This window comes from Bos indicus, chromosome 18 (genome assembly GCF_029378745.1).
Source record: "Bos indicus isolate NIAB-ARS_2022 breed Sahiwal x Tharparkar chromosome 18, NIAB-ARS_B.indTharparkar_mat_pri_1.0, whole genome shotgun sequence".
In the NCBI taxonomy this organism is placed as follows: domain Eukaryota; kingdom Metazoa; phylum Chordata; class Mammalia; order Artiodactyla; family Bovidae; genus Bos; species Bos indicus.
Window position 1 is genome coordinate 55,292,250 of NC_091777.1, and position 18,223 is coordinate 55,310,472.

Genomic DNA, 18,223 nt, shown 5'->3' on the forward strand with positions numbered 1-18,223 from the left:
TACAAAGTCCTTGGAATTCTCTAGGCCAGAATAGGAGTGGGTGGCCTGTTCCTTTTCCAGGGGATCTTCCTGACCCAGGAATTGAACAGGGTTCTCCTGCATTACAGGGCAGTTCTTTACCAACTGAGATTTCAGGGAAGCCCTTAAAAAATCAAAATAAAAACTAAGTACATAGGTGTAGTGACAATAAGCTAGAGGGAAATTGGGATACCATGGATTTAAATCTCTCACACTTTTTTTTTAATAGCAACCTACTTTTTTAAGAAATCTATTTTTTTTTTTTTTTTGGCCACTCTGTGTAGCCTGTGGGATCTTAGTTCCCTGTGTAGGGATCAAACCCACACACCCTGCATTGGAAGCACAGAGTTTTAACCACTGGACCACTAGGGAAGTCCCTGAAATCTCTCTTTTTAAGCATAAGAGTCAAGAACTTGCTTTAGACTCACAGGTATGGGGGTGAATTTAAATACTTAACTACACAGCAGGATCCAGTTCTTATTTGACATTTCATCATTAACATACTGAGAATTTATGAAACGCTTCCAGGTTTTCGTGGTTGGTCTGAGAGACTTCTCTTTTTGGCCACATTGAAAATCTGTAATAGCAATTGTTATTTTATGGGTCCCACCTTCTATTACCCAGTGGAGGACTCTAGGATTCAAGGCTTCCCACAGTCACACAACAAGCAAAAGGAAGAATGCCCGCTTCTGAAATACTGACTCCAGAAGTAATTAAAGAAACATCTAGGTTTCTGTCATTTCCTGGTGGGCTTCAGTCAGTAAAATTAAGACCATCCAGGGCTTCTCTACCATATCCATATAGGACTACTAGAAACACCATAGTTTTGACTCTACGGATGTCAGAGTTGGACCATAAAGAAGGCTGAGCCCCAAAGAATTGATATTTTCAAATTGTGGTGCTTCTGTGCTGCAGAAGACTCTTGAGAGTCCCTTGAACAGAAGGAGATCAATCCAGTCAATCCTAAGGAAATCAGCCCTGAATACTCATTGGAAGGACTGAAGTTGAAGCTCCAATACTTTGACCACCTGATGTGAAGAGCTGATTGTTGGAAAACACTCTGCTGCTGGGAAAGATTGAGGGCAAAAGGAGAAAGGGGCATCAGAGGATGAGATGGTTAGATTGCATCACAGACTCAATGGACATGCATTTGAGCCAACTCGCAGAAAGTCGGTAACAGAGGACCCTGGTATGCTGTAGTTCATGGGGTCACAAAGTGTCGGACACAGTTCAGTGACTGAACAACAACAACGATGATTCTTATGTTATTTCTTGACCACTCTGTGTGAATGAAATGAAACACTAGAAACATTGTTTGAAAGCTGGGATACCAAGAAGCGAAATAGGGGTACCCTGATAATTTTAATAGTCAGGTCCTCAAAGATGCAGAAATTGGATCAATTGAAGCACCAGGATGAAATAAAAGGTTTTATGCAATTACTCCCAGTCATTCACATATATGAGGACAGGACAGCAATTATCATTGTCCATATAAGATCCAGAAGTTTTACATCATTGTTTCCACAGGAACAGATCTTGAGGAAGGTCTGCCATCTTCTCCTGGAATAGTTTATCAAAGGTTTCAGCTTGGGCCACCGTGAAGTAATTTCTCCAGTCCCCAGTCACGCCTGAGAAACATAAAATAGAGACTCACGCCAGATCTAGGACTTAGTCTCAAGTCTCAAGACTCTAGAAGACTACAGGTATTCTAGATCTATTTCTTTTAATTTATTGCTATTAAGTAGTACACAACACATTCTTATCTGTTTTATTTTATATATTTTAAACAATTTATTTATTTGTGGCTGTGCTGAGTCTTTGTTGCTGTGCATCGGCTTTCTCCAGTTGCAGTGAGCACGCGCTACTCTCTAGTCTCAGCACACGGGCTCCTCTTATTGCCAGGCATGTGCTCTAGAGCTTGGCCTCAGCAGCTGTGGTGCATGGGCAACTAATTGAACCTGTGTCCCCTGCTTTGGCAGGCAGATTCTTAACCACTAAACCATCAGGGAAGCCCTCGATTTATTTCCTTCTGTCTGCTTGACATAGAAATTCCAGTTAATATAGCAGAATGACTAATGGTTTGTTGTTCTCATATGCCTAATGGTCATACTCATTTACACATTGGCCTGCTTGGAACAATTTCCTGCCTTCTCTTCTCTCATCCTGAATGAAATTCATCACCAATAACACTGCTATATTTTCTATAACAGATCTTCCCTGTGGCTCAAACAGTCAAGAATCTGCCTGCAATGCAGGAGACCCAGGTTCAGTCCCTGGGTTGGGAAGATCCCCTGGAGGAGGCACGGCAACCCACTCCAGTATTCTTGCCTGGAGAATCTCCTGGACAGATGTCCATGGGGTCTGTAATAACCAGTGTCTAGTTACTTTTCACAACTTCTATTTCTACCACCTCCATCCAAGCCAACATCATTTCTCACCTGCATTATTGTATTAGATGTCTAACTACTCTTTTCTGTTTTTTTTAATTGTTTATTATTTATTTGGTCATGCCATTATTTATTTTGGAGCCAAATAACCAAGACATAAAACAGAAACAATATTGTAACAAGTTCAATAAACACTTCAAAATGGTCCACACCAAAACAAATTAATCTTAAAATAAATAACTTTCTCAAGCACCTGCAGCCCACATCAGTACGCTAAAAAGAGATGCCCTGATGAGGGCTCACAAGAGATAATCTCAACTGATGAGCAATTTAAATTGATAAATTCAAACATTCTCTACTCCCAATGGTTAGTGCCCTATTATAAGCCAAGAATAATCTCTACATAGTCTGATCCATTTTGAAGGCAGAATGTTTTCTTTACCTTTTCTCAAAAGTTGTCCATTCTCCTCAAAATACTGACCCTTCAGGAGGGAATAATTGGACATACTGTTTTCTTTCATGGCCTGGAAAGAACTGTTCTTGAGGACTGAGTTCAGTTCTTCTGGTTCTAGCTTCTTGCCCAGGAATTGGCAGATCTTCTCCACAGTGCTCCTCATGTCCTAGAAGAAGAGAAAATCTGAGAGATTATGTGAAAGAACAAGAACATAGAAAAGAAGATGAGGGGGAGGAGACAGCAGAAAGAGGAGGGGGAGAGGGGAGAGGAAAAGAGGAAAGAAATGTAGAGATGTGAGTAGGGATAGAGTTGGAGGAGTCCAGAGTGGATGATCTGGGAGATTGACATTGACACATAGACACTTTCATTACTAAGCAAAGAATAGGTAACCTATGAGAACCTACTGTATGCACAGAGAACTCTAGTCAATGCTCTGTGGTGACTTAAATGGGAAGTAAATACAAAAAAAAAAAAAAAAGAGGGGATCTATGCATAGGTATAGCTGATTCACTTTACACTAGAAGCTATGTACACTGTAAAGCAACTATATGTCAATAAAACTTTTGAAAAATTTAAAAATGACTTAGAGAAAGGTTGAAAAAAATAGATCGAAAGACCATGATGGATTTCCCAGTATAGTTGAATTCAGGACACATTGAAACACTAAAGTGCTGGGTTTGTTAAAGAGACTTAAGAAAGGCTTCTAGAGTTATAATCAGGGTTAGGGAAGAGATTTTCAGGGAGAAACTGACAAAAATGTAAGGAGTTGATTTCAGGCCTTGGCTATGTGCCCAAATAATGCTGTTTTTCACAACTAACATTTGAATAAAACAAGAGAGATTTACCATATCTTCTTATTTATTATCTCAATACTTGGCATATGATCTTGGGAGATTATGATAAGAAAAAAGATTTTATAACCAGAACGGCTTTGCTTTAAATCAGACTTTCCTCTTAGAGGTATAATGCTTTAAAGGTTTTCTTTATTCCATGAGCCTTCAGTATGGTCTAACAAGTAATCACACACCTGGGGCGGTCCTAAGATGGTAGAGGAGTAGGACGGGGAGACCACTTTCTCCCCCATAAATTCATCAAAAAATCATTTGAATGCTGAGCAACTTCTACAAAACAACTTCTGAACTCTGGCAGAGGACTCCAGGCACCCAGAAAGGCAGCCCATTCTCTTCAAAAGGAGGTAGGACAAAATATAAAAGACAAAAAGAGAGACAAAATTGTTAGGGATGGAGATCTGTCCCAGGTTGGGAGTCGTGAAGGAGGAGAAGTTTCCAAACACCAGGAAACCCTCTCACCAGCGGGTCTGTGGGTAGTTCTGGAATCTCAGAGGGCAACATAACCGGGAGGGGAAAAAAAAAAGCCCACAGAATATGTGCCTTAAGCACAACTCCCAGCAGAGAAATAGCCTAGATGCTCGCGTCTGCCACCAGCAAGTGGGGGAGGCGCAGGTTGCATGCTTAGGGTAAGGACCGGGCCTGAATGCCCAGGGGACAATCTGAAGGAGCTAACATGAGATAGCAATGCAAACTGTGGGATAGCCAGAGAGAGAGGAAAAAAAAAGAGAGAGAGAACTTTCCGGCAAAAAGCTCTAACCTAAGGCTCAGCCCAGCCGGCTCCCAGAACAAAGGATTGAGTGAATACAATAGGAGAGCTAGCTAGCTGCAGACTGGCCCATCTCCATGCCAGAGGCAGAGAGACAGGTAGGCAACAGCCAGAGCTGGAAGGCAGGGGGCAATCTTGGCCCCAGAGACAGCATCCTATACCAAACTGTGAGCAGGCTCCCAGTTGCTAACTAAGTCTTCCTGGGATCCTGGATGGTTGACATCTGCCAGGAGGGTCGCAGCCTGAGATCAGCCCCCCAGAGGAGACACAGGGCACACCTGAGATGGCGCTTTTGCGACACACCCAGGAAACTGAGCGGCTGGGACCGGGGAGGTGATAAGACACACTGCAAACCTGGGATAGTGGGCTCAAAAAGCACCTGGTCGTCTGAGCTCCTTGGACCTGAGAAGGTCACAAAACGCAGGCCCAACCGAGTCTCTGCCTTTGTGGAGTATCCGAGAACCTGAACCTGAGCAGCTTAGACATGGGAAGTGCACACAACCCAGGGCCTGCTTTGGACAGTTCCCCTTCAGAGCAACCCGGAGCCTGAGCAGTGTAGAGTGGAAAAGCATAGGGGCCATAAAAGTGAAAGTGAAAATAGCTCAGTTGTGTCCGACTCTTTGTGACCCGATGGATTTTACAGTTCATGTAATTCTCCAGGCCAGAACACTGGATTGGGTAGTCTTTCCCTTCTCCAGGGGATCTTCCCAAACCAGGGATTGAACCCAGATCTCCCACATTGCAGGCAGATTCTTTACCAGCTGAGCCACAAGGGATGCAGGAGCCACAAGGGACTGAGCTGAGGCAAACCCAGTGTGGTCCATACACTGCGAGCACTCCCCACACTTGCCAGTGAAAATTGCTTGCAGTATTCCTCCTACTCTACAGCACAACTGAACAAGTGAGCCTAAATAAGTGACTACCTTTGCCCCCTTGTGTCAGGGTGGAAATTAGACACTGAAGAAACTTGCAAACAGAGGAAGCAAAAATAAGCAAAGAGGGAACTGCTCTGGAAGTGACAGGTGCAGATTAAAACCCTGTAGTTAGCATTGACTAAGCATTGGAAGGGGCCTATAGACCTTGAGAAGAAGTATAAGCTGGAACAAGGAACTATCTGAAACTGAACTGACCCCACACTGTCCTCAACAGCTCCAGAGAAATTCCTAGATATATTTTTACTATTATAGTTATTTAGTTCTTTTTATTTTTAATTTCTTTATTACTTCTTTAATTTTCATTTTTATAACATACTATTACCTTGCAAAAAAGACCCTATTTTTAAAGCAAATTTCACATATATATTTTTTAAATAATTTTTGTGATTAATATTGTTTTGTATTTTTGAGAGTTTAACCTTTACTCTAGATTTTTCATCTTTGCTTATTGGTATTTGTTATCAATTTTGTACCATTAAGAATCTAATCTTCAGTACTTATTTTTACTTAGGGATGTGATTACTAGCTTGATTGCTCTCTCCCCTTTAGACTCTCCCTTTTCTCCCCCAGGTCACCTATATCTCCTCCCTCCCCCTTCTCTTCTCTACTTAATTCTGTGAATCTCTCTGGGTGTTCCAGGCTGTAGAGAACACTTAGGGAACTGATTACTGGCTAGATTGGTCTCCCCCCTTTTGACTGTCCCTCTTCTCCTCTTGGTTACCTCTATCTCCCTCCTCCCTCTTCTCTTCTTTATGTTAACTCTGTGACTTTCTCGGCTGTCCCTCACTGTAGAGAATCTTTTCACCATTAACCTATATGCTTTATCATCAGTGCTATATGGATGGAGAAATCTTGAGGCTACTCAAAGAATGAGACTGAAAACCAGAGGCAGGAGGCTTAAATCCCAAACTTGAGAACACCAGAGAACTCCTAACTCCAGGGAATATTAATCGACAAGAGCTCATCCAAAAACCTCCATACTTACACTGAAACCAAGCTCCACCCAACAGCCAACAAGTTCCAGAGCAAGACATACCACGCTAATTCTCCAGCAACTCAGGAACATAGCCCTGAGCATTAAAGTACAGACTGCCCAAAGTCACATCAAACCTATCATAGACACCTCAAAACTCACTACTGGATGCTTCATTGCACTCCAGAGAGAAGACATCCAGCTCTACCCACCAGAACAGTGATGCAAGCTTCCCTAACCAGGAAACCTTGACAAGCCACTAGTCTAACCCCACCCACAGGGAGCAACCTCCACAATAAAGAGGAACCACAAACTTCCAGAATACAGAAGGTCCACCCCAAACAGAACAATCTAAACAAAATGAAAAGGCAGAGAAATATTCAGCAGGTAAAGAACATGATAAATGCCCACCAAACCAAACAAAAGAGGAGGAGATAGGGAGTCTACCTGAAAAAGAATTCAGAATAATGATAGTAAAGATGATCCAAAATCTTGAAAACAAAATGCAGTTACAGATAAATAGAATAGAGACAAGGATTGAGAAGATGCAAGAAATGTTTAACAAGGACCTAGAAGAAATAAAAAAGAGTCAGTCAATAATGAATAATGCAATAACTGAGATCAAAAGCACTCTGGAGGGAACCAACGGTAGAGTAACTGAAGCAGAAGATAGGATAAGTGAGGTGGAAGATAGAATGGTGGAAATAAATGAAGCAGAGAGGAAAAAAGAACAAAGAATTAAAAGAAATGAGGACAACCTCAGAGACCTCTGGGACAATGTTAAACACCCCAACATTCAAATCATAGGAGTCCCAGAAGAAGAAGACAAAAAGAAAGGCCATGAGAAAATACTTGAGGAGATAATAGTTGAAAACTTCTCTAAAATGGGGAAGGAAATAGCCACCCAAGTCCAAGAAACCCAGAGGGTCCCAAACAGGATAAAATCAAGGCAAAACACCCCAAGACACATATTAATCAAATTAACAAATATCAAACACAAAGAGCAAATATTAAAAGCAGCAAGGGTAAAGCAACAAATAGCACCCAAGGGGATTTCCATAAGGATAATAGCTCATCTTTCAATAGAAACCCTTCAGGCCAGAAGGGACTGGCAGGACATGCTTAAAGTGATGAAAGAGAAAAACCTACAACCCAGATTACTATACCTAGCAAGGATCTCATTCAAATATGAAGGAGAAATCAAAAGCTTTACAGACAAGCAAAAGCTGAGAGAATTCAGCACCACCAAACCAGCTCTTCAATAAATACTAAAGGATCTTCTCTAGACAGCAAACACAGAAAAGGTTTATAAACACAAACTTTAAATGATACAATAGACCAGTTAGACCTAATTGAAATCTAGGACGTCTCACCCCAAAATAATGAATTTTTACCTTTACCTCAAGTGCACATGGAACATTCTCGAGGATAGATCACATCCTGGCCATAAATATAGCCTTGGTAAAGTCAAAAAAATTGAAATCATTTCAAGCATCTTTTCTGATCCCGATGCTGTAAGATTAGACATAAATTAATTACAGGAAAGAAACTACTGAAAATACAAACATATGGAGGCTAAACAACATGCTTCTGAATAACCAACAAATCACAGAAGAAATCAAAAAAGAAATCAAAATATGCATATAAATGAATGAAACTGAAAACATGACAACCCAAAACCTATGGTACACTGTAAAAACAGTGCTAAGGTGAAGGTTCATAGCAATACAAGCTTACCTCAAGAAACAAGAGAAAAATCAAATAAATAACCTAACTTTACACCTAAAGCAACTAGATAAAGAAGAAATAAAGAAGCCCAGGGTTAGTAGAAGGAGAAAAATCCTAAAAATGAGAGCAGAAATAAGTGAAAAAGAAACAAAGGGGACTATAGCAAAAATCAACAAAACTAAAAGCTGGTTCTTTGAGAAGATAAATATAATAGACAAACTATTAGCCAGACTCATCAAGAAAAAAAAGGGAGAAGAATCAAATCAACAAAATTAGAAATGAAAATGGAGAAATCACAACAGACAACAAAAAAATACAAAGGATCATAAGAGACTACTGTTAGCAACTATATGTCAATAAAATGGACAACTTGGAATAAATGGACAAATTCCTTCCGAAACTGAACCAGGAAAAAATAGAAAATCTTAACAGACCCATTACAAGCATGGAAATTGAAACTGTAATCAAAAATCTTTCAACAAACAAAGCCTAGGGCCAGATGGCTCCACAGGTGAATTCTACCAAAAATTTAGAGAAGAGCTAACACCTATCGTAGTCAATCTCTTCCAGAAAATTGCAGAGGAAGGTAAACTGCCAAACTCTTTCTATGAGGGCACCATCACCCTAGTACCAAAACCAGACAAAGACGCCACAAAAAAAGAAAACTACAGGCCAATACCACTGATGAACATAGATGCAAAAATCCTTAACAAAATTGTAGCAAACAGAATCCAACAACATGTTAAAAAGATCATACATCATGACCAAGTGGGCTTTACCCCAGGGATGCAAGGATTCCTCAATATTCACAAATCAATCAATGTGATACACCACATTAACAAGTTGAAAGATAAAAACTATGTGATTATCTCAATAGATGCAGAGAAAGCCTTTGACAAAATTCAACATCCATTTATGATAAAACCCTCCAGGAAGCAGGCATAGAAGGAACATACTTCAACATAATAAAAGCCATATATGATAAACCCACAGCAAACATTATCCTCAATGGTGAAAAATTGAAAGCATTTCCCCTAAGTCAGGAACAAGATAAGGGTGCCCACTCTCACCACTACTATTCAACATAGTTTTGGAAGTTTTAGCCACAGCAATCAGAAAAGAAAAATAAATAAAAGGAATCCAGATTGGAAAAGAAGAAGTAAAACTCTCACTGTTTGCAGATGACATGATCCTCTACATAGAAAACCCCAAAGATACCACCAGAAACTTACTGCTGCTGCTGCTGCTAAGTCTCTTCAGTCGTATTTGACTCTATGTGACCCCGTAGACGGCAGCTCACCAGGTTCCCCGGTCCCTGGGATTCTCCAGGCAAGAACACTGGAGTGGGTTGCCATTTCCTTCTCCAATGCATGAAGGTGAAAAGTGAAAGTGAAGTCGCTCAGTCATGTCCGACTCTTAGCGACCCCATGGACTGCAGCCTACCAGGCTCCTCCGTCCATGGGATTTTCCAGGCAAGAGAAAATTACTAGAGCTAATCAATGAGTATAGTAAAGTTGCAGGATATAAAATTCACACACAGAAATCCCTTGCATTTCTATACACTAACAATGAGAAAACAGAAAGAGAAATTAAGGAAACAATTCCATTCACCATTGTGATGAAAAGAATAAAATACTTAGGAATAAAGCTACCTAAAGAAACAAAAGACCTATATATAGAAAACTATAAGACACTGATGAAAGAAATCAAAGATGACACAAATAGATGGAGAAATATACCATGTCCATGGACTGGAAGAATCAATACAGTGAAAATGAGTATACTACCCAAAGCAATCTATAGATTCAATGCAATCCCTATGAAGCTACCAATGGTATTTTTCAGAGAACTAGAACAAATAATTTCACGATTTGTATGGAAATACAAAAAACCTCGAATAGCCAAAGCAATCTTGAGAAAGAAGAATGGAACTGGAGGAATCAACCTGCCTGACTTCAGACTATACTTACAAAGCTACCATCATCAAGACAGTATGGTACTGGCACAAAGACAGAAATATAGATCGATGGAACAAAATAGAAAGCCCAAAGATAAATCCACATACCTATGGACACCTTATCTTTGACAAAGGAGTCAAGAATATACAATAGAGAAAAGACAATCTCTTTAACAACTGATGCTGGAACAACTGGTCAACCACTTGTAAAAGAATGAAACTAGAACTCTTTTTAATACCATACACAAAAATAAACTAAGAATGGATCAAAGATCTAAATGGAAGACCAGAAACTATAAAACTGCTAGAGGAAAACATAGGCAAAGCACTCTCTGACATAAATCACGGCAGGATCCTCTATGACCCACCTCCCAGAGTAATGGAAATAAAAGCAAAAATAAACAAATGGGACCTAATTAAACTTAAAAGCTTTTGCACAATGAAGGAAACTATAAGCAAGGTGAAAAGACAGCGTTCAGAATGAGAGAAAATAATACCAAATGAAGCAACTGACAAAGAATTAATCTCAAAAATATACAAGCAGCTCATGCAGCTCAATTCCAGAAAAATAAATGACCCAATCAAAAAACGGGCCAAAGAACTAAACAGACATTTCTCCAAAGAAGACATACAGATGGCTAACAAACACCTAAAAAGATGCTCAATATCACTCATTATCAGAGAAATGCAAATTAAAGCTACATTAAGGTACCATCTCACGCTGGTCAGAAGGCTGATATAAAAAAGTCTACAAACAATAAATGCTGGAGAGGGTGTGGAGAAAAGGGAACAGTCTTACACTGTTGGTGGGAATGCAAACTAGTATAGCCACTATGGCGATTCTTTAAAAAACTGGAAATAGAACTTGCACATGACCCAGCAATCCCACTGCTGGGTGTACACACCGAGGAAACCAGAATTGAAAGAGACACATGTACCCTAATGTTAAGCAACCTAGACGTCGATCGGCAGGTGAATGGATATGAAAGCTGTGGTACATATACACAATGGAATATTACTCAGCTATTAAAAAGAATGCATTTGAATCAGTTCTAATGAGGTGGATTAAACTGGAGTCTATTATACAGAGTGAAATAAGTCAGAAGGAAAAACACCAATACAGTATATTAATGCATATATATGGAATTTAGAAAGATGGTAACGATGACCCTATATGTGAGACAGCAAAAGAGACACAGATGTAAAGAACAGACTTTTGGACTCTGTGGGAGAAGACCAGGGTGGGATGATTTGAGAGAATAGCATTGAAACATATATTACATTTGTGAAATAGGTCACCAGTCCAGGTTCAATGCATGAAACAGGGTGCTCAGGGCAGGTGCACTGGGATGACCCTGAGGGATGGGATGGGGAGGGAGGTGGGAGGGGGGTTCAGGATGGGGAACACGTGTACACCCATGGCTGATTCATGTTAATGTATGGCAAAAACCACTACACTATTGTAAGATAATTAGCTTCCAATTAAAATAAACAAATAAAAGAAGCCACACACCTGTAAAAATAACAACAACAACAACAACAAGAACAACACGGACAGAACAGAACAAAAATCCTAACAAAAAGAAAACAAAGGGGCTCCCCTGGTGGCTCAGTGTTAAAGATTCTGCCTGTGAGTTTAGGAAACATGGGTTCGATCCCTGGTCTGGGAAGATCCCACCTGCCTTGGAGCAACTCAGCCCGTGTGGCATCACTTTTGAGCCTGTGCTCTAGAATCCGGGCACTGCAACAAGAGTATCCTTGGCTCATCACAGCTAGAGAAAGCCTGAGGACAGCCGTGAAGACCCAGCACAGCCAATACATAAATAAAATCCTTTTGTAAAAAAGCCCTTCAGCTTATGGTGAAACAAAGAAAAACACGTGAAGAAATAGAGCTCGGAGCTTTGAAGTGTCAACCAGAAATAAGGCAATGAAGACCGGGTTGCTATTCTCACTCCTATTGACTACAGGCTAAACTTTGAGAAGGTGAAAGGGAGACATGGGAATGGAGGGAAGGTGGGGGGAGTGCAGATGGTGGTGAGAGAGAGTGTGTTGACTCTAAGAGCAATAGTTACCCATTTCATCTCTTCATAGCTCAGTATCAGGAAGTTCTCCTTGTCTCTCATGGACATCCAGCCCCGAGCGTGGTCAAACCACGATCCAAATACCACTGCATGGAGGGGAGGCAGAAAGAGTGAGTGGATGACGCACGGAATGAAAGCAGGGATCCATACACTATGTTCACTCTGTGGGCACAGTGACTAGCACAGTGCCGGGCACATCTACATTTGCTATAACTGGTATCCAACACCACGCATTTGCCCTTTAACAAGCCTAATGCCTTTGCAGCAGGTTTTGTATACAGTTTTCAAGGGTCTGTAAGGAGATCGTGTCCAGTGAACCATGTGGTCTGAGACAAGGCATTTTTTTCCCCTCTTATCTGTTCAGCATTTAGATATTTTTGCTTGTTAGGTACATTCTCACAACACTTGTTTTTCCTCCCTCTCCCTGTCATCTTCCCTTCATTGTTGCTGTTGGAATTATGATTCCCTGGGAGACCAAATCAGGAAGGGAATACTGGCTTCAGTAGTTCCAGTGCATCCACCTAGTTGCCCCATGGCATGTGGGATTTTCCCAGACCAGGGATCAAACCCATGTCACCCGCCTTGGCAGGCAGATTCTGAACCACTGGACCACCAGGGAAGTCTTGTTGCTCTTTTACTGAAAGAGTAGCCTGAAGCAAATCAGGAGATTTGCTTCAGGAGTTCACTCAGGATCAGCTCAATAAAAACTATGACTTCCAGTGTTTGAAGATTGGACTTTAGTGTTGAGGGCAAAAAAAAAAAGTGAGGGAACCTGAACTATTCAATATAGAAGTGATGATTGTGTCATAGCCTGGAAGGGCTGAAGAGCGTGCAGATGAGGACAATAAAGAGTCTGTGGCATTACTCCCATAGACCAAGGACATCACTGGATTCTCCTGTGTCGACAGCAGCACCATCAACTGTCTTGGTGACCAGTGTGTCCCCAGCTGCCCAAGAAGCAGAAAAGATGTTGAGTTATGGCAGAATGTTGGCAGACAGGGAGCAGAGTGCATGTCCACTGATGGCAGGATGCCCTCTGTGAGCATCAAAGAGTGACATTAATAGATCTCTGAATGACATTACTACGATCTCTTTGCTTTATTTCATGTTGTATTTGATTGTTTATTTGTCATCTCACACTGATGATAATGGGGCTTCCCAGGTGGCAGTAGTGGTAAAGAATCTGCCTGCCAATACAAGAGGGCTAGAGATGTGCGTTCCATCCCTGGGTCAGGAAAACCCCCTGGAGGAGGGAATAGTAACCCACTCCGATATTCTTGGACAATTCCATGGACAGAGGAGTCTGGTGGGCTACAGTCCAGGGAGTTGCAATGAGTCAGAGATGATTGATTGACTGAGCACTCACACACAAGTGGCAAGCACCACCCTAGGGCCTGGAGTCAACAAGGAAAAACTCAAAGATATTGCATTTTAGTGGAGATACATGTGGCAGAAACAAACAAATAGAATACATATTCACTGGTGATGACTGCAAAGGTGGGGGAAAGATGAAACTATAGAGATGGGAGAGACGCTATTTTGTATAGTTTATGAAAAGGATCAGACACAACTGAACGACTAAACAACAATGGCCCTCTCCAGTGAAGATGTCCATGGGCTACTAAAGAAACAGTTCTGAAACCGGGAGATGTATCATAGGTGAGATACTAGATTCATCACATAGTTTTGAGAAAAACTGCAACATTTCAAGTATCTGAGAATGCTTAGATGTTTTGCATAATTAAAAGTATAGAGAGGTTTCCCTGGTGGTCCAGTGGTTAAGACTCTGTGCTCCAGTTCAGGGGGCCAGGGTTCTACCCCTGGTCAGGGAACTAGATCCCACATGCTGCAATGAAAGAACCCCCAAGCCACAACTAAGATGGAAGAATTCACCTTCCACATCTAAGACCTGATGCAGCCAGATAAATGAATAATTAAAAAAAATAGAGGTCCTGAGTGAATGCGTGCTAAGTCACTACAGTTGTGTCTGACTCTCTGCGATCCCAGTGACTGGAGCGTTCCAGGCTCCTCTCTATGGGATTTTCCTGGCAAGAATACTGGAGTGGGTTGTCATGCCCTCCTCCGGGAGATCTTCCCGACCCAGGGACAGAACCTGTATCTCCTGCATCTCCTGTACTACAGCCAGATTCTTTACCCACTGAGCACCCTGGGAAGCCCATAAAGGTCCTGGCGTAATGCATACAGTTTTTAGACACAGAGGACAAGAGAATGAAGGGACTTTTCGAGAGATGCACCCATAAATGGTGGAAAGTCAGGATTGTATTGTCCGGGAAGCCAATGAAAGCTGTCTTTCAGAAAGTCTCCTGACTTTCACAAATTTAGGAGAGTACAGGAGAAGAATGTGAATGCTTTCTGTTAGTATTAGGTCATGGAGATTTAGAAGATAGCTAGGATAGTTTCTGATGGGGCAAACAAAAGGGCTGGTTGAAGTTCTTCTGCTTTACAAGATAGTATATGGATTTAGAAAATTTGGGTTCCAGTGGTGATGGAACCCTATACTCATGTATTGGTTAGATGTAGAGACATCAAGTTGGGTAAAAAAATAAAAAGAGGTCTGATGAAGGACTCTGACAACTCCAAGCTTTCATATTTTACATTCACTCACCATTTCCTTCGACGAACCATTCAAAGTATTGTTCCAGTGACTGTGGTCTCTTAACAAATTTTGCACTCCTCCAGAAAAAATAACCAGACACTAAAACATCTCTGGGATTTCTGATGAGGTAGATCATCTTAAAGAGAAAAATTGGATCATAAAAAATCAATAGTCATTTTCTAACCTTCTTAATCATCATAAAAATGGGGAAAAAAAAAACAGTTCCTAGAAAGTGCCCTTTAAATATCATGGATTGTTTTAATAAACTAGTTATTATATTCATTAATCAAATATGTATTTTAAAGTTCCTGTGAACTAGTCACTGGAACAATAGTAAGGCCCTAACTAAGGAAGAGGAAAGCATTGTTCTTTCCCTTTGGGATACTATAGACTAAAGAATCTGCCTGTCAATGCAAGAGAAGCCAGAGATGTGGGTTTAATCCCTGGGTTGGGAAGATCCCCTGGAGTAGGGCATGGCAACCCACTCCAGTATTCTTGCCTAGAAAATCTCATGGAAAGCAGAGCCTGGTGGGTTACAGTCCATGGGGTCAAAAAGAGTCATGAACATGACTTAAGAACATGACTTAAGCAACAGAGCACCACCACTGGCCCATCAGGGAAGCCCTGATGAAGACTGTCTTGACCGCTGTACACTGACCTTGGCCTTGGATTTGAAGAAAGACTTGGGGAAGAGTTGGATGGGAAGGTGAGAACTGATGAGACGTGGGCCTTCCTTCTCCTTTAGTAATTCATACCCATGCTTAGTCTCTACCCAGGGGGAGCGGTCCCAAATGGGCTCAGATTGGACCCACTTGGGATCCCCCTTGGAGTAAATTAGGCAGACAGTTTCAATCAACCAGTTCGTTCCTAGATAAAGAAAGGAAAACTATGATCAATCATTTTAATCTGACTTATAAAGATTTTTATAATGTATACAGATCATAAAAGGTGCCATCTTAACCATCTTTAAATGTACAGTTGAGTTGTTGTTTAGTCACTCAGTCATGTCCAACTCTTTTTGCAACCCCATGGACTGTAGCCCTCCAGGCTCCTCTGTCCATGGGATTTCCCAGGCAAGAATACCGGAGTGGGTTGCCATTTCCCTCTCCAGGGGATCTTCCCGACCCAGGGATGGTACGCACGTCTCCTGCATAGGCAGGCGGACTCTTTACCACTGAGCCACCAGGCACGCCTGTACAGCTCTGTAGGGTTAAGTATATTTACATGGTTATGCAAACAATCTGCAGAACTTTTCCATCTTGCACAGCTGAACCTCTTGCCCATGAAGTAACAACTTCTCATTTTCTTCTCCTCCCAGTCCCTGGCAACCATTCTACTTTCTCTTTCTGATACCTCATTTAAGTAGAGTCATACATACCATGCAGAGCTTGGTGGCTCAGATGATAAAAAATCTGCCTGCAATGCGGAAGACCCGGGTTTGATCCCTGGGTCAGAAGATCCCCTGGAGAAGGAAATGGCTACAGACTCCAGTGTTCTTGCTTGGAGAAACCCATGGACAGGGAAGCCTGACGGGCTACAGTTTCTGGGATCATGAAGAGTCAGACACAACTGAACAACTAACTCTTTCACTTCACTCCATACATACTATGTCTTCATAGTTTATCCATGTTGTAGCAAGTGTCAGAGCTCCATTCCTTTCTAAGGCTGAATAATATTCTCAATATGTGGATAATAAATTTTGCTTACCCATTCATCTGTCAATGGACCTTTGGGTTGCTTCTATGCTTTGGCTATTTGCTTAAACCCCTTGAACTTGTTCCTGTTGCTCTTGGTCTTTGAACAGCTTCCCAGTGCCCTTGGCTCATCATGACCACAGCACTTCCAATGACTTCAGCCTTGCTTCTTGCCCAATCACAGTCCATCTATGACCCTGCCACTCTTAGATATATGATCCACATCCTTTCAGTTCAGTGGATTTGTCAAGTTCTTTTCCAATTCCTGATTACTATCCATGCTGATATGCTGATACCTTTACTGGAAAATCTCTCCTTTCTGAAAAGTTATATTTATTTATGCATTTATTTTTGGCTGGGTCTTGCTGTACTTGGGCTTTCTCCAGCTGGAGTGAGCAGGGGGCAACTCTCTAGTTGTGATGCTCAGGCTTCTCATTGCAGTGACTTCTCCTGTTGCAGAGCACGGGCTCTAGAGCCGGCAGGCTACGGTGGTTGTCACACATGGGCATAATTGCTCCACAGCATGGAGGATCTTCCTGGACCAGGGGTTGAACCCATGTCCCCTGCATTGGCAGGCAGATTGTTACCCACTGGACCATCAGGGAAGTCCTGGAAAATATCTCTTTTCATGAAATAATTTCACATTCACTCTGTAAAAAAAAAAAACATTTTATTTTCCTGCTGCTAATTCTTTCCTTTTTCTAAAAAAAGATTCATTTATTTTATCATTAACACCTGTGCTGTTTTCATTGTTGCACTCGGACTTCCTCTAGTTGCAGTGAGCAGGGGCTACTGAGAAGCCTTCTCATTGCAGTGGCCTCTTCTTGTGAAGCACAGGCTCTGGGCACATGGGCTTCAGCAGTTGTGGCTTGTGGGCCCTAGAGCACGGCTCAGTAGCTGCGGTGTACAGGCTGAGTTGCACCACAGAATGTGGAATCTTCCCTGACCAGGGATCAAACAGCGAAGCCCCGCGTTCACTCTTTCTGATCTCAATTTAGTGTCATTTCTTCTACCTTGCTGTTTGGCTGCGGTAGTTATGTTTTATTCCCCACCCCAGCCCTCCCACCTTGTTTTATTGACTTAACTAACAAGTTAAGGATGTATGTGTTTAACACCCTCAGTTCAAAAACAGTGGGGTCAACATGGCAAGACTAAACTCTCCATTGCTCCATTATATTATACAAGTAACTGGATAAGACTTGTTTCTGCTAGCAGGGAGCTTATTGTCTCTTTCATATAAAGCAGAAATAGGGCATCTCTGGGGTCTCAGTGGTAAAGAATCTGCCTGCCAATGCAGGAGACATGGGTTCAATCTCTGACCCAGGAAGATCCCACAGGCAGTGGGGCAACTAAACCCATGCACCATAACTACTGAGCCATGAGTCACTGAACTACTGAAGCCCTAGAACCCCGGCTCCACAACAAGAGAAGTTACCTCTAGAGAAGCCCTTACACTGCAACTGGAGAAGGCCCACGCATGCAGTGAAGACCTAACACAGTCCAAAATAAATCAATAATAATGATAAAAGCAAAAAGCAAAATTCTATTAAAAAAAAGAATGTGTGTATTTAAGGTGTACATGTTCATTTGTTACATGTCACATTGTGAAAAGACTACCCCTGTCAAGCTAATTAACATATACATCTCACAGAATTACCTCCTTCCACTACTTTTAGGGCTTCCCCAGTGGCTCAGTGGTAAAGAATCCACCTGCCAACGCAGGAGACCGAAGAGATTAGGATTCAATCCCTGGGTCAGGAAG

At 41.7% G+C, this 18,223-nt stretch overlaps 1 protein-coding gene and 1 long non-coding RNA gene across 5 annotated transcripts in view; one reads left to right on the forward strand and one right to left on the reverse strand.

The window, feature by feature from the left end:
* Nucleotides 1-1,329: 1,329 nt before the first annotated feature.
* The window catches only part of LOC109572833 (sulfotransferase 2A1-like), a 28,552-nt gene continuing 11,658 nt past the window's right edge, over nucleotides 1,330-18,223 (reverse strand). For 2 of the 4 annotated variants that reach the window (XM_070771370.1, XM_070771371.1), the window contains 6 exons: nucleotides 16,475-17,111; nucleotides 15,426-15,634; nucleotides 14,777-14,903; nucleotides 12,142-12,236; nucleotides 2,848-3,025; nucleotides 1,330-1,646 (listed from right to left, as the gene is read on the reverse strand). In XM_070771370.1, the coding sequence (XP_070627471.1) occupies nucleotides 1,531-1,646; nucleotides 2,848-3,025; nucleotides 12,142-12,236; nucleotides 14,777-14,903; nucleotides 15,426-15,634; nucleotides 16,475-16,478 (729 nt within the window). In that variant the 5' untranslated portion in view covers nucleotides 16,479-17,111 and the 3' untranslated portion in view covers nucleotides 1,330-1,530. The remainder of the gene's footprint in view (nucleotides 1,647-2,847; nucleotides 3,026-12,141; nucleotides 12,237-14,776; nucleotides 14,904-15,425; nucleotides 15,635-16,474; nucleotides 17,112-18,223) is intronic. The other 2 variants (XM_019979954.2, XM_019979953.2) reach the window with 1 other exon arrangement.
* Nucleotides 1,607-11,115, forward strand: LOC139177158 (uncharacterized). The gene is made up of 2 exons (XR_011561639.1): nucleotides 1,607-1,721; nucleotides 2,229-11,115. It is a non-coding gene; the product is annotated as an uncharacterized lncRNA (long non-coding RNA).